The 23,713-nt window shown below is 34.3% G+C and overlaps 1 protein-coding gene across 4 annotated transcripts in view; it reads right to left on the reverse strand.

Moving 5' to 3' along the window:
* The window catches only part of GRIK2 (glutamate ionotropic receptor kainate type subunit 2), a 648,818-nt gene that overhangs the window by 228,959 nt on the left and 396,146 nt on the right, over positions 1-23,713 (reverse strand). For all 4 annotated transcript variants that reach the window (XM_027057188.2, XM_027057189.2, XM_027057193.2 and 1 more), the window contains exon 9: positions 18,594-18,707. In XM_027057188.2, coding sequence (XP_026912989.1) covers positions 18,594-18,707 — 114 coding nt within the window. The remainder of the gene's footprint in view (positions 1-18,593; positions 18,708-23,713) is intronic.

A 23,713-nucleotide genomic window follows, 5' to 3' on the forward strand; every position in this document is an offset into this window, starting at 1 on the left:
AAAGTGGTATTTTGTCTATGATGTCAGAGAGTTTCATATTTACCAAAAATTGCAAATTTAAAAGTGCAAAAGACAAAATATAAATTTAGACACTTTTAAAGAACACAAAGCTGTGACGTATAATCAGCACATATTTTATGGTCTGTGGCTCTAGTTACATTTGAATGAAATATAAAATATTATACATACAATATGAAATGTTTTCCAAACAGCTATGTGCCAAAGGCATTTCTTTTCTATTAGTTCTCAGATGAAGTGGTGAAAAATATTTTGTTTGTCCTATATTGGTTTATTCAACAAGATGGTGAAAACAAACTCATGAGTTGTTTTTTTTTAACCAATTACCACATAAAACCAAAGCTAAGAGAACTCAGAACATAAAATTTATAGGACCCAAGTTAATAATACTCATTCTTGTTTAGGCATCTAATTAATGACATTAATTAATGGCATAAATGCCTTATAAGAAGTGTACCTAATGAAATACATTGACTGATAAATGGATAAGGGCCTGGGGACTCACACATTATTCAGGATTTCTAGGGGAAATCATGTTAGTGATGACAGTAAAGCAAAATACGTAGACATTTTCTACCCGGAGAAAAAGTCTGTACCTTTCTTTTTGAGTTATTGTGGTGGGGTTAGGAAATAGTCTGTCATTAAGGGTACCAGTTAAATTTCAAATAAAGAGAAGCAATTAGGAATCAAAGTCAAGTAATCAAGTTGGGATTGAAAAAATGAAGATCAGAACCTGAGAATCAGATATTGATCAGATAGTAAAATTAGGTTGGGGTACCTGGCATAATTCAGGACTTACCAGTCTTGAAAGTCTCATGATAGTCATCTTACAACTACCCCTCCTCAAAACGGATAAATGATTCTTGAACCTGACTCAAAAGACAGTGTGTTTTTTTTTCTTATCTTCCTGTGTAGACCTGAATTTATAGTTATTTGTTAAACCAGAAAGAATGTAGCAAGTTTTAGAAGAGAATCCATAGAAATACCAGGAAAGGAAAGAAATATGCAATGGTGTAGATCACTGAAAATACGCATGTGCTGTCTAAGTTGACAATATCACCTATATTCATGATGCCAACTTCCATCTAGTTTGATAACTCCAAATCTCATTTCCAGCCCAGATCATTCTTCAGCTATGGGACTACATATCTAACTGTCAACCAGATAAATATACCACATGAAATTTAAATATATTTAAAATTAAATTCATCTTTTATTACTCCAATTCTGCTTTTTTACACCAATAATGGTTCCAGCAATGTTTATCAGAAAAATAAAAGTCTTCCTAACCTCTGACCTCTTCTTAAACTCCAGTTTGTAAACTGTTACTATAGATCTTCCATTCTCTACTCTGTATATATTGTGATTGATAGCCAACCCTTCAGATATTGCCACAGTTTGGACTTTATCAGCTCTCACTCTCGTAATATGCTCCTGCTTGTTCTCACCAAATCTTATCTCATGAACTACAATTCTATCTCCAATTCTAAGATTTTTAAAAGTCCTGTCTTGATAATATTTAAGTACTTAAAATCTTTCAAAATTGCCCCATCATAAGTAGATTAAAATAAGACCTACAAAACTTCTACTCTTTTATTCTGTTGCCTGCCTGCTCACCTTCATCCATCACTTCCCTTCCACATTCTCTGTGCTCTAACTGTAGTGGATTACTTATAGTTATTATAGCTCAAGGATTTGTGAAAAGCAAACACTGGCACTGCCTCTCCTAGCTCTTTACCAAAGTAGTTCTGAGGCTATGGGCAAAATGGAAAAGCTCACAACAGTGAACAGTAAGAATAATAGAATCTTGCCAAAAGTTGAGGGCATGGAATCAGAAGTATACAGAAAATATGTGTGAAGGATAACTGACATTGTTGGTATGTTGTAAAAACACTGGAGCAAAGGCATAATCATCATCAAAAATGGCTTCCTTCTACTTAAGAAAGAAAGCATGTTATATTTAGCTCTAAAGAAATAAGTTGTCAAGCAGAGTGAAAAACAAGGGCTGGATGTTGTAATGAATTCTAGTTGAAAAAGAAGAATGACTTCTTGCAATGGAAAACTGTAGATCCAAAATTCAGTCTGCTTTCTTGTTAGACATAGGTGACACCACTCTTTGGTCATTGTATTAGTGTGTTGACTGGCAGGGGAGGGTGGTGAAGTTGTTCTACCCATTCAACTGGAACTCATGACCTTTTTAAGTTTAATTATTGACAATATACAGAGTTATAATGCAATTGATGAAGAAACTCCACCTATCATTTTGAAAGAATTGACATTAAATGTAAGGAACAGGAAACCAAGCAGTCTTTGTCTCCTGGAGGCAGCTGGAAAAATGTTTTAGTCTGTTCTCCATGAAAAGCCCTTGCTCAGAGATTCATATCCTGTACCAACTAGAAGAAAAATAGATAAATTCCCAATACATTTCTAGAAAACTATTCATCCTCTCATACCCAGACCCTTGCAGAAAACTAAAGGAGAATTTGAGTCTAAGTGACTCTGGATTCAGAGAAATTAGGAACCATGTTAAAATCTAGAGGAATAAATTGAAGTTTACATCAGTCAGGGGTGCCTGGGTGGCTCAGTCAGTTAAGTGTCTCTTCGGCTCAGGTCATGATCTCACATTTCATGAGTTCCAGTCCCACATCAGGCTCTGTGCCAACAGCTCAGAGACTGGAGCTTGCTTTGGATTCTGTGCCTCCCTCTCTCTCTGCCCATCCCCTGCTTGTATTCTGTCTCTCTTTCTCAAAAATAAACATGGAAAAATAAACAAATAAATTTAATCAATTAATTAAGTAATTAATTTTTAAAAAGTTTACATCAGTAAAAAGTAAGTTCTCCCTTCTTAATTGAGAATGCTAGCTGCCAGGCTGTAGGATTCCTTTCAGAACTTACGCAACAAAGAGAATAGATACATAGATTTAAGTATTTGTTAGACCTTCCAGATGGAAGGTCAGATCCATCTATGGTGCCTTACTTTAAAGTGTGAATGGACATTTGAGTGAAGCCTCTAACATCAAGATAGAAACAAAACAGAAAAATAAAAACACAGATAAAGAAACAATATAAGGGGTAGACAAAAACTTCAAAAAAGCAAATATAATAAATCAATGCTACTAAGAAAAACCAGAATGTATGAAAGCTTTTAAAAATTAAAAGTGAAAGTAAACATAAATAAAGTGCACTAAAAAGAAATGAGTTACCAAGCCATAAAAGATATGGAAGAATCTTAAGTGAATTTTGTAAGTGAAAGAAGCCAATCTGAAAAGGCTATATACTGCATGATTCCAAATACATGACATTCTGGAAAAGACAAAACTATGGGGACAATAAAAAGATCAATGGTTGCCAGGCATTGGGTAGGGGGGTTAAGAGACAAAGCACAGAGGATTTTCAGGGCATTGAAAATACTTTATATGATACCCCTGATGGTAGATATATGTCATTATACATTTGTCCAAACCCACAGAATATGTAACACCAAGAGTGAATCGAAATATAAACTATTTGGGTGATTATGATGTGTGAGTGTAGTTTCATCAATTGTAACCAATGCACCACTCCGGTGGGGGATGTTGATAATGCGGGAGGCTAAGCATGTGAGAAGGTAGAGGATATATAGGATATCTCTGTACCTTCCTCTCAATTTTGCGATGAACCTAAACTGCCCTAAAAATTATCTTAAAAATATAAACAGTTGAAGGGTGCCTGGGTGATTCAGTCAGTTAAGCGTCCAACTCTTGGTTTCAACTCAGGTCATGATCTTGTGGTTTCATGAGTTCAAGCCCTGCATCGGGCTCTGCATTGGCAGCATGGAGCCTGCTTGGTATATTCTCTCTCTCCCTCTCTGTGCCTCCCCACTTGCACTGTCTCTGTCTTAAAATAAATAAATAAACTTAAAAAATTTTTAAAAATATAAACAATTGATGGACTAGAAGACAAAGTTGAGGAACTCTTTCTGAAAATAGAATTTAATAAACAACAAGGTGAAATTACATGAGAAAATTAGAGAATTATTAAAATCATCTGAGGAGATTTCAAACTATACTAATGTCAGGAGCTCATCAAGTAAATTAGAATGTCTGGGTATGGAACCTGGGCATTAACATTTAAACAAAAAACCAAAAACTGTCTAGTATTTTCATGGTGCTGAAATATCTAATAACCAGTTAACGGACATGCAGAGGGAGAGAGACAATGAGAAAAAGGCACAGAGGATATTATTAAATAAATAATATTTTGAAATATCTTAACCAAAGAATATGTATTTCCAGATTGAATGATCCCAGCAAAATTCTGGACAAGTGCTGTTGAATAGAAACATAATGCAAGCTACAAATAGGAGCCACATGTGTAATTTAAAATTTTCTAGTAGCCACATTAAAAAAAAAGTTGGGGTGCTTGGGTGGCTCAGTTGGTTAAGCATGCGACTCTTGATCTTAGCTCAGGTCATGATCTCACAGTTTGTAAGTTCAAGCCCCACATCGGGCTGTGTGCTGATGGCACAGAGCCTGCCTGGGATTCTGTCTCTCCTTTTCTCTGTTCCTCCCCTGCTTGTGCTTGCTCTCTCTCAAATTAAATAAACAAACTTAAAAAAAAAGAGTTAAAGTAAAAGATAAAGTTAATTTTAATAATATATTTTATTTATCCTAATATATCCAAAATATTATATTTCAATATACAATCAATATCAAATTGAGATACTTTTATTCCTTTTTAATATCAAATCTTTGAAAGCAAGTGTTTATTCTGTTCTAACAGCATATCTATATTCAATCTAGCTAAATTTCAAATGTTCAATAGCCATGTGTGGCTATTAGCTACTATAACTGAAAAGCACAGATCTATACTCTAGAAAATGTTCAATAAAGCCAATTTTAAAAAGTTCCACACCCCCTATCATATCATTAGCAAAATTTCCAACTTCTGAAATAACAAGATGATCCTAAAATTGTCTGTAGGAAAGAAAAATACAGTCCACATATGAAGGATCAGGAATCAGAACAACCATGAACATCTGAAGAACTGTAACAAGAGAAGACAAATGGAGCCATGCCATCCAAAGAATTCAACATATAATTCTGTACATAGGAAGTAATGTTTTTCAATATACAAGGTCTAAAATGTTTGCCTCTCATGTGACCTTCCTCAGGATGCCATTATCGCTTACACTCTAACAAATTAAAAACTAATAATAATTTTAAAAAGTCCTAGGATCCAGGAAATGGGTCTCCAGTAAAGGAGAAAGGCAAACAAAATTGTCAGGATTACAGTAAAGGGAAGTCTCAGAATGATAGCTGGGTAACAGCCGAAGGCAGAAGAAGGCCAGTTTGAACAGAGCACATGGCTTCAAGGTATGCCTCCAAAGACATAAAAGAAATCTGTATGTAATCCGGTGCCTATGAAGAGAAGCTTTCTGAAGCTTGGTAAGAACATTTAAAGATGAAATTAGTGGTATTTTCATAGAAAGCCGTAAATTGATTTAAAAAAATTTTACCTAGGCCCACCCTGGCCAAAATAAATATATAAAAATCAATCACAAAGGTAAAGGAAGAAATAGTTTTGTAAGCATTTAATTTTGGAAAATAAAACTGGGTAACCAGAAAAGGAGGATTATACCAATGAAAAAAATAATAAGTGTTTTCAAGGAAAAACTCTTGAAAAATAAGAATTTTATATTTTAGCCATTTTTCCATGTAATTTATGAAAAGACTGAAAGTTACCATACATACACTATTCATTAAAAAAAAAAAAGGAAAAAGTATTTTCTGACACCAAAGAATAGCCCAAAGAATGGCAAAGTTGACATTTATAAAAACTATAAATAGTACATTCAGTAAATCTAAGTTAAGTCTAAATTTCTCTCAATACAGTTAAAGAAGTGTGTAAAATTTAAAAAGAGTTTTCCTGGGCATCTGGATGGCTCAATACATTAAGCACCCAACTCTTGATTTTAGCTCAGGTCACGATCTTATGCTGGTGAGATAGAGTCCCATGTTGGGCCCTGTGTTGGGCTCTGAACTGGGCATACAATCTGCTTAAGAGTCTCTCTCTCCCTCTCACTCTCCCTCTGCCCCTCTCCTGCTCTCTCTCTCTCTCTTTCTCAAAAATAAATAATAAATAAATAAATAAATAATAAATAAATAATAAATAAATAAATAAATAAATCTAAAAAGAATTTTCAGAAAGCATATTATTTAAAGCATTATATAATGACTAGTACCTGAATTTCTAAGCCCTGTGTAGTTTGAGAGATGAAGATTCTGTTTGACTCCATGGTGTTCCGTTAACCATAAAGCTATGCTATTTTCATTTAACAAGAAGAAGGAGGAATAGAAGGTGAAGAAGGAAAAGGAGAAGGAGAAGGAGAAGGAGAAGGAGAAGAAGAAGAAGAAGAAGAAGAAGAAGAAGAAGAAGAAGAAGAAGAAGAAGAAGAACAAGAACGAGGAGGAGGAACAGGAGGAAAAAAGGAGAAGGAAGAGAAGGAGAAGGAGGAGGAAGAAGAATCATCTTCAAAGCTCTTTTCAGAGAAAAATTCAGCCTGTATGAATTTTTCATTAAATAATTAAAAACAAAGTAAATGGAACATTAATATAATAAAAAGCTAGAAAACTGACAACTAAACAACACAAAAAAGCGGAAGGAGGAAAATAAGGAAATAGAAAAAAATAAGTGAAGCAATGAATAGGATATAAACATCTTTTAGTAAAAGCAACATTGATAAAATTTCTTTTAATCAAATCTAAGAAAAAAAATTAAAACACAGAATTGTACATGAGAAAGGAACTCAGTAGGTAGATTATAAAACTTACATGATGACATTATGTGAAAATCTATGTTAATAAATTTGAATACCTTCAAATTATGGTATGCTATGGTATCAATGTATGACGTAATAGTGACTCAAAAAAAGTAATAAAATGAAAAGGTCAATAACCATAAAAGAAATTATAGTATTTCAGAAATCTTTCCAGAACATATCTAAATAGTGTGGAACTTTTATTTTTAACCTAATATAAAACAAATGATTTCATGATACACAGGCTACTTAAGAGCACAGCAAATGCTGAGAAATGAGTTCCCTTCTTCTTAAATGAAGTTAGCATAATACTGACAAAAAAAAAAAAAGCCAAGAAAATAGTTATATGTTGTAACGATGGAGTATTCACTACTGAATATACCTAAAAATAATAGAACAAACAATACATAGCTGTCCATTGAAATGCGTTTTAGTTATAACCAGTAATAGCTTATTTCCAGAATATGACCATGATTACCATTCAGAAATTTATTAATATATTCATCAGAATAATAAGTGTAACTAGAAAAATTAATGATAACCTGTATAGATGTCCAATGTATTCAAAAATACTTAATGGCTTTTATTGAAAAATAATTAATTTGAGGGGCGCCTGGGTGGCTCAGTCGGTTGAGCGTCCGACTTTGGCTCAGGTCATGATCTCACAGTCCGTGAGTTCGAGCCCCGCGTCGGGCTCTGTGCTGCCAGCTCAGAGTCTGGAGCCTGTTTCAGATTCTGTGTCTCCATCTCTCTCTGAACCTCCCCCGTTCATGCTTTCTCTCTCTGTCTCAAAAATCAATAAAGGTTAAAAAAATTAAAAAAAAAAAAGAAAAATAATTAACTTGAAAACTAGGTATAAAAAGTCCTCTTGAGAATAAATCTATTCTCATATAATAACAAGAAAAGAAAAGACCATTAAAATAAGGAAAACAGTCTCAGGGAATGAAGTTCTCACTGAATACAAATAAAAATAAAACAAAAGGAATTAAAAATTAGCGAAAAAAAAGATGAAATTATAGCTATCTATACAATGTACGATTAAATATCTAAATGACTAAAGACAATGAATTATAGATCTCTTAAACATAGAAATATTTCCACAAACTCATAAGTAAGGTGCACAACATGCTATTTTAGAAAATAATCAGCAATATGTAACCATAAATTTTATTTGATGGATATTCTACTGCAATTATGGCCTGTGTCTCCTTTTACCTTGAGATTATAATATCACTATGGCTTTGTTGTTTTTATGTTGATTTTCTTTTCCTGAATCTTCTCGAGAATTTTATTGGAAAGTTAAGAGGAAGTATATCTTTTATAATGTTGATGAAGACAGCTTCATTATAGACATCTCATGAGTACTTTGATTACAAATTTGCAGACAGTTCTAATAATTTACGCTATAAAAGCAACACCAGAATTTAGAAAAGGAACTCAGTACTGACAGAGTAAATTAAAGATGAACAATAGAGGGTAAGCTTAAACCAGGCTTTTAACAAAGGGAAATGTTAGGCTTTATTCCTTCAGCTTCTGTTCTTCTTTAGATCTGACTTGGGGACCCTGTAGGTAGCCCTTCTACAGCAACTGTCCAGCCCTAATGTCCTGCAGGACAGCTGGTATAGGGGTGCCAAGCCTCTAGCAGGTGAGAAGCCAAACCATGGTCTAATACCTCCTAGCAGAATAAAAAAGTGATATTCTTATGCTCTAACTTAAAAGTTTGCATTTTTTTCTCTGAAAATAGTTATTATATTTACCCTAAATTGCTTCCTATATATATATATACACACATATATATATATAGTTGATATATATATATATATATATATATACACATATGTTGATATATATATATATATATATATATATATAGTTGTTATTTAAGAAGATTTCATGGAAATTTTTATTATGATGGTGAGAAATCTTAGAGAGCCTCATTTTTAATTAGCTAATTTTTGTTAATGAGGATGAAAGAAACTGAATCTCATAATTAGAAGTTGATTAAAAAATAAAAGAATTCCCTACCAACATTATGAAATAAAATATATTTAAGTGCTTATTTAGTTGACCATATTTTATAAAGTATTTAAAAAAAATTCAGAAGTGGAGACTGTTATATTATATATGTGATTCATTTATAAGGCATTCATTTACATTCATTTAAAATGGTATTTTTAAACCTGATGACATTTAACAAGAATCTAGTATCATTAGCATTTGTAAAGATCAATGACTATTTGGTTTGATAACTTCCTATACTTATCCAAAGCCTGCAGGCAATTTCAAGCCTTTAATCTCACTTCTTTACCACCACTGTCCAAACTACATTTTATTCAATCTAAAATAGTATTGTTATTTTTTTGTTAGCTAAATTAAGGAAATTTCATCAATGTCTATAGTAAACTTCAATCTTAAAAATGGAAATGGATAATATATTTAAGGGAATTAGTTTCCCATAAACTCAACTACTAGTATTTAATTATATTTTAGTGATTTATATGACTCTAAATGTTGGAAAAATATGTAGAAACTTAACTGGACAAACTAAAAATATTTTCCAATTCACAGTCACAAGAAATGACCAAAAAATATAAGCAGGAGATAAGCACAAATAACAGCACAGTTGATTGTTATTACTCCACTGACAGGGCAGTGTTCTTGATTTCTTTCTTTAGGCTCTGCCATTCCAACTGTTGTGCTTTTACTGTCATAGAGCTAAGAAAGGTCTTGCCATTGTCTGAGTCCTGGTCTTTCAAATTCCTTCTATTCACCATAATGCTGCCATCCCTAATTAGCATTCTTGTCAGAAGCCTGTAGTGCACTACAGGTTATCATAATTGGAAGTGAGAATACCAGGAGAAAAAGTGAACAAAACCTAGCAGCTACAATCAGAACAACTTATATTTTTAAGAAAAGACAATACTAAGGATGACTGGTTTGTTAGGACCAAAAACTACCAATGAGAGAATCTCCACATGTGCTTATGTATTGTTCTCTTGACTGGAAAACACGCCACATTTCAATATCTCAAGATGTTATTAAAGGGACTTTTTGGGTGCCTGGGTGACTTAGTCAGTTAAGTGTCCGATTTGGGCTCAGGTCATGATCTTACAGTTTGTGAGTTCGAGCCCAAATCGGGCTCTGTGCTGACAGCTCAGAGCCTAGAGCCTGCTTCAGATTCTGTGTCTCCCTCTCTCTTTACCCCTCCCCTGCTCACAGTCTATTTCTCTCTCTCTCAAAAATACATAAACATTGAAAACAAAAATTTTAAAAGGCACTTTCACATAAACTTCCTGGATAGAAAATAAATAAGTATTATAATCTGGAACTTACGTTTTAAAACACCAACACAATAGTGTAGCAGGCCTGTAGAGCAAAAATTTACCTTAATAACTTTAGTAAACCATGTTTATTATTTACCTTTTACCTTTTTTTTGTTTTTCAGAATTTAAGTGCAATCTGAAACAATCTACAAAGTTTCCTTTCCTTTCTCTGATTTTGTTTTGCAAGGTTACTAAGCAAAGACATTCTTCTTCTATTTTTTTTTTTTAATGTTTATTTTGAGAGAGACAGAGTAAGCATGAGTGAGGAAGGGGAGAGAGAGCAGGAGAAAGAGAATCCCAAGCAGGCTCACATGGTCAGCACAGAGCCCAACAAAGGGCTCAATCAAAGAAACCATGAGATCATGACCTGAGCCAAAATCAAGAGGCAGATGCTTGACCAGCTGAGCCACCCAGGCCCCCCAAGACATTCTTTTTAATAACTCATTCTCACAATACACACACAAATTCTTTAGTGCACAACTGTAGGCACAATCACTATGTTCTTATTTGCAGCAAACTGTGTTTACCTATTTTCAAAAGAGTAACTACCAAAAATTTATGCAATGCCCAAAATATCCAAGTCTTTATTGGCCATAACTGTCATTCCAAGAAAAGTTTTTTTAACTGTATATCTACAGAAATAGCTATAGAAATAATAAGAAGGTAATATGTTGAAGTTAACTTAAGAAAAACAGAGTTTTGCTAGTTGTGCTGTTAAAAATATTTCAGGAAAGATACTAATTTAGGGTAATATTGATTTCAGAGGATTTGGCTTAGTGATTATCATTTATATTTAAGTAAATACTGATCTGCTATTTAATTCCTCCCATCGACTGAATTATCAGTTTAGATGGGAAATTTTGGTTTTTACCATTTTTGTATCAATTTTGGCCATTAAGTATTTCATTAGCTTAATTCCTTAGTGAAAAAGAAAGAGAAAAAAAATAAACCTCAAGCTCAAATCAATCAAGTGTGCCATTTCACTGCTTTTCCAGTAAAAGGTTTGATGGGAAAGGAGACTGCACCTATTAGCTAATCTCCAAACTGCATCTCATTTCTGAATCTAATTTATTATCCCCTTACATGAATAATCAAGATTTGACTATACACAAGTTATTGCCAACATCTCCATTCATAGATGACTAAAGAGAGCTCATTATCTCCCTTCCCAACATCCTTATCATGCTCTGTGGCAAGGCTAATGCCACGTCTCTTAGACTTTTAACCTGAAGTCCTCATCCATATTCCTCCACTTCTTTCGCCCCACATGTAATCCACCCCCAATAAATCTCATACTTGATTTTTCAATGTTGCCATCTTTTCCCTTTCCCATTTGATACAATGCCTCTCAACTCAGACTCTATAAATGTCCCATTCCATAGTACCCACAAACAAACCATTCTCACTTGTTCAGAATGTTCCTTGACTCACTTTTTTGCTAAACTCTCTTAAAATAATTCATCTTATTTTCTCTTTTTGTTATCTGAATTGTGAATATGGGGTTTAAAGAGACTGAGGTATCTAAGAAACAAACCTCTGCTCTGAATGAATAGAAAAGTACTGGAAACATGAACAGAGTTTGGAAGAGGTGTGGTAAGGCCTGAATTGAAGGAGGAGGTTTGGTGCATGTTAAGTTTGATACTGAACATCCGCTCAGATCAAGGATGCAGCTGAAATTTAGATTGTATAAGTTTACATGGTTCTATTGTGATAATATCTTTGACAATGAGAAAGCTAGAGCAAAAATACTGCATTTCCATGTCATTTGCTGTGGTTTAGCTGAACCAGAGATTCAGATTTCTCTCTTCATTCTTCCATACCAAACTTAATACATTGTTCATGATAAAATAAGCTTCAAAAAAATCACAATACTGAAAATAATGTTGGCGATGGAAAACAATATCACAACAAAATAAAAATACTTAATCTTTATTATGTTGGCATTTTTAAAGCAGATTTAATAAAGAAGGATGAAGAAAGCACATGTGTGTGAGAGAAATTACGTGGTTAAAAAAGGGAGGTTCTGGTCACTTCCAAAACGCTTAAAAATTAAGATCCTAGGGTTTTAAAAATTATGCCTAATTTCACATTAAAACAGCTTTCTTTCTGTATGGTGCCACCACCAATAGTTTTATGTTTATCTAGTTAATCTGGAGGCTTAAGAGAATATTAATAGTTATTTGAAGTAAAATACGTTGAGCTATTAAAGCATGAGCAAGAAAGAGAAATGTAGTGCCAGCAGACACCCTGAAAGAGAAGAAACAACATGGTGAGAAAAGGTTTGGTTGCTTTTCAACAAGTAGGTAGCAGGAGTAGGGTCAGAGGAGTCTGAGTTTGAATGAGGCACTCTCATCTCAGACGTTAACATTCAAGTAGTACTTGTGTGTGTATATTTACTATATCTTTCTCAAATTATTTTGATCTTATTATCTCCACAATACATGTTTCAAACTGCTTCGAAATGGTGTAGGGGTTGCTAAGAATGAAAACCTTTTTCTTTGTGAAGCTGCAGTATCTGGGTTTCCAAGCCCGGATGCTAGCAACTTATAAAGAAGAACCACGTGCTTGACAGTCCATCTGTGACAATGGGAAGAGAAGAATCAGAGGGAAAATGTATTGCAGTGGTAGACTTGAAGCCTAGAAATCTGCTTTTGTTGATGTTATGGCAGAAGCCGCAGCACCATTTAGGGGATGATTCGGTCACTTCATCTTTTGTACTGTGAAACCTTCCCATTGTCCTTGGAAGCTTGCTCCCAGATAAGCCTCCTGTATCTGTGGGCTGTAACAATAAAGCTTTACAAGCCTAAGCAAGTAAACTGGATACTGAACTATATAACCTTCCAGGAGGTTATATAGGGAAAAAAATTAAAAAATAAGACTAAGTTGCAGATGCAAACACACTTTTTGAATTCATTGAGCAACCAAGAAGAAAGAACCTTCTTAAGAGAAGTGATTTTTCTAAAGTAACCAAATTCATAGTCATTTGCATGTTGAAGTGCTACTAGCTGTGAAGGGAAAAAACATGTACAGTGGCATTTAAGTGTTAGTAATCTTTTGATGGACAAAAATCAATTATTATACAGGAGTAGCACAGTGGGAAACACTCAACATTTTTACACAGGCCTGAAAAAATCTACTGAAAACCAAGAACTCAGTGGTAAATAAATGAAGTTAAATAAATATTCAGTCACCGGATGCTGCTCCTAGCTAGTGGATCCATAGCAGTGAGGACAAAAGGATCAGATTATAAATTGAAGATATAGGACACGCTATTCTCTAAGAGCACTCTATGTCTTGTTCTAAATGAGTATTTTTGTTATTCATTTTGGTAATTAAGAATTTATGTTTTAACAGTTGCTATGAAATAAACTCCTCATAAATGAAAACATGATTCTAAGGTTAAATTTTTAGTTCCATTAATAACAAAAAACAGAAGAAGCAAGGGAATTTTAATAGCAACTGAACTTGAAATTCAAAGGCCAGAGAGGTAATATAAGGTATATTAAGAAGAGGGTATGAGTAGACCGAAGCTTTAGGTCCAGTCTTGCAGGTGGAGTTACATAAATTTCCAAATTATAGGATATCCTAAGTCTTCATTCAAAATTAAACAAAAAAATAATAAACACTTAAAAATGTTTAAGGCTTTCTAAAATGAATCATTCCATGATATAATTATATGCTGCACCCATACAATGTGTTGGGCATAGGTTATATTGTTCAAGGGGAGTAAAAGATATTTATAAACAAGATGCTCCATCTCAATTCTAAAGAGAAAAAAATAAGATAAACCCCAACACTATTTTGATTGCCCAGAAAAATCTGAAATTATGGTTTAAAGAGGCTGAAAGAAAACTGAGTGCTACATTAAAAGAGGAGAGAAATGGGAGGGCCAAGATACCCAACCAAGTGTAATCTAATCTTGGCCTCCACAGTGGGGAATGTCTAGCCATTTGGGGCACACTCATAATAGCAAAACAGTGTTCTAGCATATATAGGATTTCTGGATAAGAAGTACTGCGTTAGGGGAAAAACTCTCTCAATCAAGATGTTGTTTTGGCCATAAACTATAGTTGCTAGACTTTTCCGTAGTTGACCAATGGAGTTTTCATTACATAGTATTGGTTGCTCAAGTTGCCTAAACAGATTGGTTAAAACCCCACTACTCTACTTTTTAGCTGTGTGTCCATGAGTAGGCTATTTAGGCAATCCAGACATTAGCTTTCTTAATTGTAAAAGTAGTAGCAATAATGCTATCAAAAAAGGTTATTATGACTATTAACTGAGTAAATACATGAGTAGTGCTTTGAACAGGGGCTAGCACATAGCAGGCATGCAATAAATGTCTGTTGGTTTTTTGTTTTTCGTTTTTTGTTTTTTTGGTAATGGACTGTGTCATATTTTATAAAGCTGAGAAGCAGACGAAGGCACCAAGGCACCAGCACCAGCGATTATGTTTTTCTTTCCATTTTGCAAATTTTTCAAGATCTTTCCTGCTTTAGGGCCCTCGCATATGCTATTCCCTCTGCCAATAATACTCCTTTTTCTCTACCTTGCTAATTCCTTCTCAGACTTCAGATCTCTGCTGTCTATTTCTCTGCAGGGAGGCCTGTCTGACTTGTCCTGTCACTCCTGGCTCCAAGGATAACTCAGAAGTATCCTGTAAAAGGCATTACTCTGCTTATCTTTTTCTTATATCTTAATTATAAGGTAACGTGTGTGTGTGTGTGTGTGTGTGTGTGTGTGTGTGATCTTCCCTATGAATCTTCACCATTTTCCAAGTTCCCTGAGGGCAAATACCATATGTGTTTTGCTCAGCAAACAAAGCTTTCACACAATCATCATTCAGTACATTTTCATTAAATAAAGGAAGAAATAAAAATAAATTCAAGAGAAATGGAGCGATTATGATTAGAACACTGAAAATGTCAAATCCTAGAATACCTCACTGTTTTTTCTTAAGGCACATATCTTAATAAGAATATTGAACAAGAAGCAGAAGTGAACTTCAATTTGGTATCTCCACAGCTTCTCTTTGGGGAGATACCATTATTCGCAACTCAGCCAGAAACTCCTCTTAGATTTTTCCAAGAGAGAAAAGGACAAAATTACCAAACATAAATCAAATGATCATACCGCTTTATAAAATATAAACTATCAGTAAATTCTATCAAGCATAATGCTTACTAAATATGGTAACTGGTCTCTTCAAACATGTTATTTTCTCAATTGTGGATATCTTATGATCAGAGTATTATTCAGAACAAGAACTTTTTCAATAAGTGATATAAAAACAAAGTGACTTTCCTTTTAGTAAATATCAGAATCACTTAGAGACCAATAGAGGGATATACTCTAAAATAGAAATAAACTATTTTTTAATCTTTATTTATTTTTGAAAGAGAGAGAGAGAGTGAGAGACAGTGCAAGCAGGGGAGGGACAGAGAGAGAAGGAGACACAGAATCTGAAGCAGGATCCAGGCTGTGGGTCAGCACAGAGCCCAACTCAGAACTGAATCCATGAGCTGTGAAATCATGACCTGGACGGAAGTCAGATGCTTAACCAACTGAGCCACCCGGTGCCCCAAAAACCTATTTTTTAATGTAAGTTAGTGTATGTTTCATAGTTGATCTTGCATCTTAGTTATGCAGAGTAATGATCTGAGCAGTTTGTTCTCAATCATTGTTATATATCAGAATTACCTATGGAAATTTTTTAAAAATGAAGATTTCCCAAGTCCAAAGCTCAGAGATACTGTTTTAAAAGGTATGAAATGTGTTCTGGGTGCAAGTACTTTTTAAAAGGCTTTATTTCTGGTTTCAATATAAAGCTAAGATTAAGTGCCACTTGTTTCAATAGACACAAAATTGTTTATGCTTGAGAAAAATGTCTGAATACTTCTTATAAAATAACCATGAGTAATTAAGACTGAGAAATTATATGGATCACCTTAATCGACCTGCTTTGTTGGGACAAGCAGTTTGCAATAACCTTCACAGTTGAAAAATATTTAAGTATAACCATTCAAAAGTTGCTTACTTCTTCTAATTTTCCATTTAATTAAATACTGTTTACTTAATTTAATTTGACAAATATTTGAGTGCTTGCTATGCCTAGGACACTTTTTTTCTGACACTGAGATATCAAAACTATAAAATTTGATCATGGGCTTTATGTTCATCTCAAGTGGAAACACAGATATACAAATTTTCTAAAAAAAAACCAGTGCATAATTGCCATTATAGTGTATTATGATACATAAAGTGTACATCCCTCCACACCCCACAACGTACACACAACTTAATGGAGAGATCAGATATTTTCATGGAGTGGTTGTCATTTGAGATGAGTCTGGAAGGATGAATAGGATTCTCACAGGGAGATGTGAAGAAGTGAGCAGTTTTGGAGCCGTAAGGTAAGTGACGTATCTGGGAATATGTGGATCAAGGAGAACACAGAAAGAAGTGCCAACTGCTGAAGACTACAAATGTCCCCTATATAACAATTTTTATGAGCATTGCAGAGACATATATGATGTAAAAATAGGAGACATAGATCCTATTCTTCAAAGAAGTGTTCAGTGATGTTTGGAGAAATACTGCACACATGAAATAGGTAAAGAATGGTATAATATTAATCGTAAATAATATAAAGTACTGACAAGTACTATCAAATCTCAGAAATGGCAAGCAACATATTGCAGACAAAAGAATAGGGCTAACACAATCATGGGAATAGGTTAACTGGTTACCCCAGGTAGGTTAAAACACAGGGTTCCTGAAAGGGCATAATAGGAAATGAGGATGGAAAGGTGGGAGAAAACAAGACTGTAGGACGTCTTGAACATAGGGTCAAAATTTTAGGCACTTTTTAAAAAAAATTTTTTTAATGTTTATTTACTTTTGAGAGAGAGAGACAGAGTGTGAGTGGGGAAGGGTCAGAGAGAGGGAGGGAGACAGAATCCGAAGCAGGCTCCAGGCTCCGAGTTGCCAGCCCAGAGCCCGATGTGGGGTTCAAACTCACAAGCTGTGAGATCATGACCTGAGCCGAAGTCAGATGCCCCACTGACCGAGCCACCCAGGTGCCCCAAAATTTTAGGCACTTTTTAATGGTCAATATGGATTCACTAAAGCATTATAAGCAAGGAAAATGACAGATCATTACAATGGGGAGTAGGGTACATTGCAAAGGGAAAAAGGCTGTCAGCAAATGGATAATTTCATGGTTACTGCCATAGTCCTAGCAGGAGGTAATGAGATCCAGGACATACAGGCAGAAAAAAGATGCATTAGTATCTTGTGAGAGCATTTCAACTGAAGGACAAGGCCAGTGAGTTGGTGGGCATGAGAGTTACCTTTGAAAAGAGAGGGAGATATAAAGAGAACTTAGGAAGTTTAGATATGATGGATAGAGACCCAGTATTCACTGAGGTTCTTAGCAAGGGAGTGATTAAAAAACTCATGAACTTCCATCAGTGTCATTTCTTTATTACCACCTTTGCTTCATTATCAAGAGTCTTTAACCCAAGCTATTTTATTCTGACATGCCTAAAGATGTGACATCCCTTGTTGTTAATAAAAGAACAACATTATCAATTCCTCCTGGCTTGCTTTCCACCATAAATCAAATATAGAAATTATATAAATGCTAAAATCTATGGTGGTTTGTTTGTTCTGAACATTAATCTCACATTCTTATCGACTACCTGGGAAGACACAAGAATTAGCATGGATAAGCTTATTCTGTAGGTAGAAAGTAATGACTTAATTTTAAATAAGAGGTCCTTGCTTATTCTAAAATTAAAATTCCCATTTCAAATGACATAGTAGGCATAGGTAAATATTACTATAGGATCTAATTAAAATATATCATTATAAGGACGGTAAATATATCCAGCGCATCTGTATTAATTCTGTTGCTGGTGACAATTTTTCTGGTTTAAGAAAGCACTTGTCACCTAATTTTATTAGGGAGATGGATTTTCCATGATGAAGACAATTGAAAGCAAGGTTGGAATACAATAGGAAAAATCCTGAAAAATTAATTACAGGCTCTCTAAAAGATATTTTCAGGAGGTGAAAGCAGAAGCAAAGTTCACATGTAGCCCCTCACATAACCATATACATCTGCATGTCCATGTATATTTTAAATCTTAACACTGAAAATTCTTCAATAGGAACTCATTTTGTAGAAATGTAATGCATTCTAGTAATATATAAAGTTGTATTATTAATCAATATAAACATCCCAAACATTAATACAAGTTACATCATTGAAGACTAACATAATAAAAACTGGCTAAATTAACCTTGACTTATCTGTTATACAGTAATTGCTAAATAACTGTAAAATACATTACATTCTGTTCCTTACTGCTCAAATTATAATGCCATTTTTAATCCACTTCCATGTTTATCTACATTTATCTAAAAAAAATGGGAAAACAAATACTTACCAAAATGGTGGTCACAATCAAAGAACGATTGGATAAGGAATCTGTGATGTTGGCTGGCTTTCCTTTTTGACTTTCTGTCATATTCAGGCCACTGGCGGGATCCCAAGTTCCAATCTATAAAATAGCATATGTACTTTGTAAATTGTCCATCAGGCACCTGGGAGAAAGCACTGTAAGAGAAAGTTAAGACTGCTAACACTTATTATTCACCTCTGCTGCATTATCTGCTGTCGCTAAAGTAAAGGCTGCTTGTTTTAAGCATGATTCACTGCTCTGTGAAGTGTGTCCAGTGAAGTGTGACATTAAAGAACAAAATGATCCACTGCACTTCTACAGTCAGTATGGGAGCTTAATTTTCCATTCGAACTTTCATTCACCAAGATAAACCACATTTGATGATACCTTGATAGCTGGCTAGAAACTCATTAATAGTGCATATCTTTTACTGTAATGGATCTATCTCATCCTCTCATTACAAAGATAACATGCCATGTTATATAGACAAAGCTAAAGGAGCAAAACCTGGGAATCCAGGATAAATTAACAGGCAAAGGCAAGCTTGGAAGTGGCATTGATTGGTATTTTGCATGACCCCCAATAGAGCAAGTCTTACCCAAAATTGCCTTTGGAGCTTTTAAAAATACACCTTTGCAGCATTCAAAATACTCCAAAGAGACATTACAGCACAATCTCATCTGAACAACCCATTCCAGTACTTCTATCCGTATGCTATTTAATATGTACTTTAATTTAACTGATACTCTCTAATAATTAGGCCATACACTCTCAGTGTTCAGAAATTTTATACCTCCTGAACACAACCTATGGAATGATACAGCACACCTCTGGGAGACATGTATCAGTGCAGAATGCCACTGAATGCATAGATTGGGTGGTTTATGTAAACCTGCACCATTGCCCTGTCATATAACAATGGTCAGCACTGAAGAAGAACAAAGGTGGAAGAAGATTTAATTCAGTAGTTCTTTTCTCCACCCTCTCAAACTTAGAAGTCATCAATAGTAAAATTTGTTTTCCATATCCCTCTCACCAATGACCCAATGTGTCTATTTAAAGGAGAGGGAAACTATCAATTATCAATTTATCTTTAAAACAAAGCTGTGTAGGCACCTGAGTAGCTCAGTCAGTTAAGCATCTGACTCTTGATTTTGGCTCAAGTCATGATTGCACAGCATCCTGAGATAGATCCCTGCTCTGCTTTCAGTATGGAGCCTGCTTGGGATCCTCTCTCTCCCTCTCTCTGTGCCCCTCCCCAGCTTTCATGTGTGCTCTCTCTCTCTCTCTCTCTAAAACAAATAAACTTTTAAAAATACATAAATAAAATAAAATAAAACTTTGTATATAAATTAAATTATTTTAAAAGTGACATTGATTTAGCAGGTAATATTTACCCTGGTCTACCTAAATATGTTAAAAATAGTCTAATTAGCACAACCTTATTCAACTTGATTATTATAATCTTTTTTATATTTCTATATTTCATTGCATTTACTTTTTTCTCTCTTTTTTCATTTGCATACCTTTCTCAGTAACCTATTAAGATGTCTTTTTCCCTTTAATTGGAGAAGCACAAAAATAGAAATATTACTAATTTCTGTCCTTCATAAGAAGAATAGGTAAGCCATTCTAAAAGTTGTATTTAAGTGCAAACCCAAATATAATTTTTATTTTTTAAAAGGATTTTATTTTATTTGTTTATTTTCGGGGGGTGGGGCACAAAGAGAGGGGAGAGAGGGGATCCTAAATAGGCACTGCACTGTCAGCACAGATCCCAGTGTGGGGCTCAGTCCTATGAACTATGAGATCATGTCCTGAGCTGAAATCAAGAGCTGGACACTTAACCAACTGAGTCACCTAGGCATTCCCCCAAGTATATTTTTTTTCAAAAACACATTAACTATACAAGGGATTCAACATAATTTTTAAAATTTTTTTTTAACGTTTATTTATTTTTGAGACAGAGAGAGAGAGAGCATGAACAGGGGAGGGTCAGAGAAAGAGGGAGACACAGAATCTGAAACAGGCTCCAGGCTCTGAGCTGTCAGCACAGAGCCTGACGTGGGGCTCGAACCCACGGACCGTGAGATCATGACCTGAGCTGAAGTTGGACGCTTAATCGACTGAGCCACCCAGGTGCCCCTCAACATAATTTTTTTAATGATATCTAAAAAAATTTTTCTTGCCATATTTTCTTACATTGAGTTAACTTTCCTCTTACCATTAAAAACTACACGTTCCCAATGTCTGGGTCAATATAGGAAAAAGTCAAATAATACAGTAAGAAAAAAATACTGATATCAGCATTCTCTCCAAAGTATATTATCTACTGGTCAATTAAATTACTTTAGACTATGACTACCACGATGCCATAAAGACGGTCAAATTGTAATTTAGGGTCAATAATGTAAAGCCTTCAGGGGCCAGACAGTAACATCCATGTGTAAAGAAAAAGGACATAAGCCAGTAGTAAGAGTTTCCAGGCAAAGGTATGCAACTTCTAAAGTTCACAAAATTTCAAGGCAGAATAGCACGTAACAGTCACAGTCCAGACCCTGCTCTTCTGACAGCTGTGCTTTGGGGCTGCATGCTTCCAGAGTAGGTGATTCTTTTACGTTCCAATAAAGCATCACTACAGCTAATAGAGGCCTTACTAGGGAACTGGGTGGGGAAAGAGAGGATAATGTATAACCTAGAATGCCTGCTGACCTGCTTAAATTGTTTCAAATTCAACATCATAAATAAATAAATAAATAAATAAATAAACAAACAAACAAACAAACAAACAAACTCCACTGGCTAAATAAGACACATCTGCAGATCGGATTTTGCAGTGACTGGCATTTTTCTGCCCCTGGTCTATAATTAATACCTATTACACATTTGTCCTCTTAGATTTTCTTTCCCTTTTTTTTTTTCACTATTGGCTACATAGCTAGATTTTTCAGATGTGCAATTCTACCAGCCAAAGCATTGGCAAACATCATTTTCCCACTGTCATCTGCCTAATGACATCCTTAAAACTGTTAAGTTTTTCAACCTTCTACCCAAATCACTAATACAAATATTCCCAATTTCCTTATCATCATCCTCTATGATTACTTCCATAAAAAATAATTTAGCCATATGTCCACTCATCTAAATATATTTGTCTTGTTTCATTCTGTCTCTGGATGGAGGGGTTCTGGTTCATAGTATATGAATCCATAATTTCCTATAATCATAAATATTAGGTATTCCCTTCTACAAATCAAGGTTTCTGAACAGATTATTATAAGGTTTCAAAAATTTCAGTGGCATAAATTTTAAATCAAAAAAACTGCAAGATCCCTAGATTTTAAGTATATGGGGAACGTCTAATTCAAAACTTTCTATTGCTTGAGGGAATTGTCACCAGTGAGTTTTGGTTTATTTTGTTTTAATCACAAGAAACATGGCTAACTCAAGACAATCTTTTTCTGTTTTAATCTATTTTCTTAACACAATTTTTTAATTATATTATTTAATCAAGTCTTTAAAGTACTTTTTTCAGCTCCAAAATCAAATAAAAATATCTAAGTACTCTTGACCTCACAGAGTTGTTTTAAGTAGATTGATAAAAACTCTCAACAAAGTGGTGCAAAAGGAATGTATCTCACTACAATCAAGGCCATATTTGACAAACCTACAGCTAACATTGTACTAAATGCTGAAAAGCTAAAAGCCTTTCCTCTAAGATCAGGAACAAAACAAGGATGCCCACTCTTGCCACTTTTATTCAACACAGTACATAATGGCAATTAGACAAGAAAAAAATTATCTGAATTGGAAAGGAAGAAGTAAAACTCTCACTATTTGCAAATGACATGATATTATATACAGAAAACTCTAAAGACTCCACCAAAAACTATTAAACTAATAAACAAGTTTAGTAAAGTTTCAGGATACAAAAGTCAATATACAAAAATTGTTACGTTTCTATACACTCATAACAAACTACCAGAAAGAAATATTTTTAAAAATCTCAGTTACACTTGCACCAAAAAGAATAAAACAACCAGGAATAAATTTAACCAAGGAGGTAAAATATCTGTACATTGAAAACTATGCGACATAACACAAAAACAGACACATAGATCAATGGAATACAATAGGGGAACCCAGAAATAAACCCATGCTTATATGGTCAATTAATCTATGACAAGAAGGCAAGAACACACAATGGAGAAAAGACAGTCTCTTTAATAAATGGTGCTGAGAAAATTGGACAGCTACATGCAAAGGCATGAAACTGAACTACTTTTTATCACTGTACACAAAAATAAATTAAAATTGGATTAAAGACCTAAACGTGAGACCTGAAACCATAAAAAATCCTGGAAGAGAACACAGGCAGCAATTTCTCTAGACATCAGCTGGCATAACATTTTTCTAGATATGTCTCCTAAGGCAAGGAACACAAAATGAAAATAAAGAAATAAAGAAACAGATAAATAAATAAATGAACAAACAAAAAAACCAATTGATACTACATCAAAATAAAAAGTTTTTGCACAGTGAAGAAAATCATCAGCAAAACAAAAAATAAACCTATTAAATGGGAGAAGATATTTGCAAAGATTATATCCAATAAGGGGTTAATATATAAAATAAATAAATTTACACAACCCAACACCAAAATCAAAATAAACCGATGAAAAACCCACAACAACCCAATTAAAAAATGGGCAAAGGACTTGAAGAGCAATTTCGCCAAAGAAGACATACAGACAGCCAACAGACACATGACAAGTTGCTCAACATCACTAATTATCAAGGAAATGCAAATCAAAGCCACAATGAGATATCACCTTACACCTGTCAGAATGGCTAAAATCAAAAAGATAAGAATAACAGGTGTTGGCAAGGATGTGGAGAAAACTGGAACTCTTGTGCACTGTTGGGGGGAATGTAAATTGGTCAGCCACTGTGAAAAACAGTATGCAGGTTCCTCAAAAATTTAAAAATAGAAATACTATATGATGCAAAAATTCTACTACTTGGTATTTACCGCAAGAAAATGAAAACACTAATTCAAAAAGATATGGGCCCCTATGTTTATTGCAGCATTATTTACAATAGCC

Source organism: Acinonyx jubatus, chromosome B2, assembly GCF_027475565.1.
Source record: "Acinonyx jubatus isolate Ajub_Pintada_27869175 chromosome B2, VMU_Ajub_asm_v1.0, whole genome shotgun sequence".
Classification (NCBI taxonomy): Eukaryota; Metazoa; Chordata; class Mammalia; order Carnivora; family Felidae; genus Acinonyx; species Acinonyx jubatus.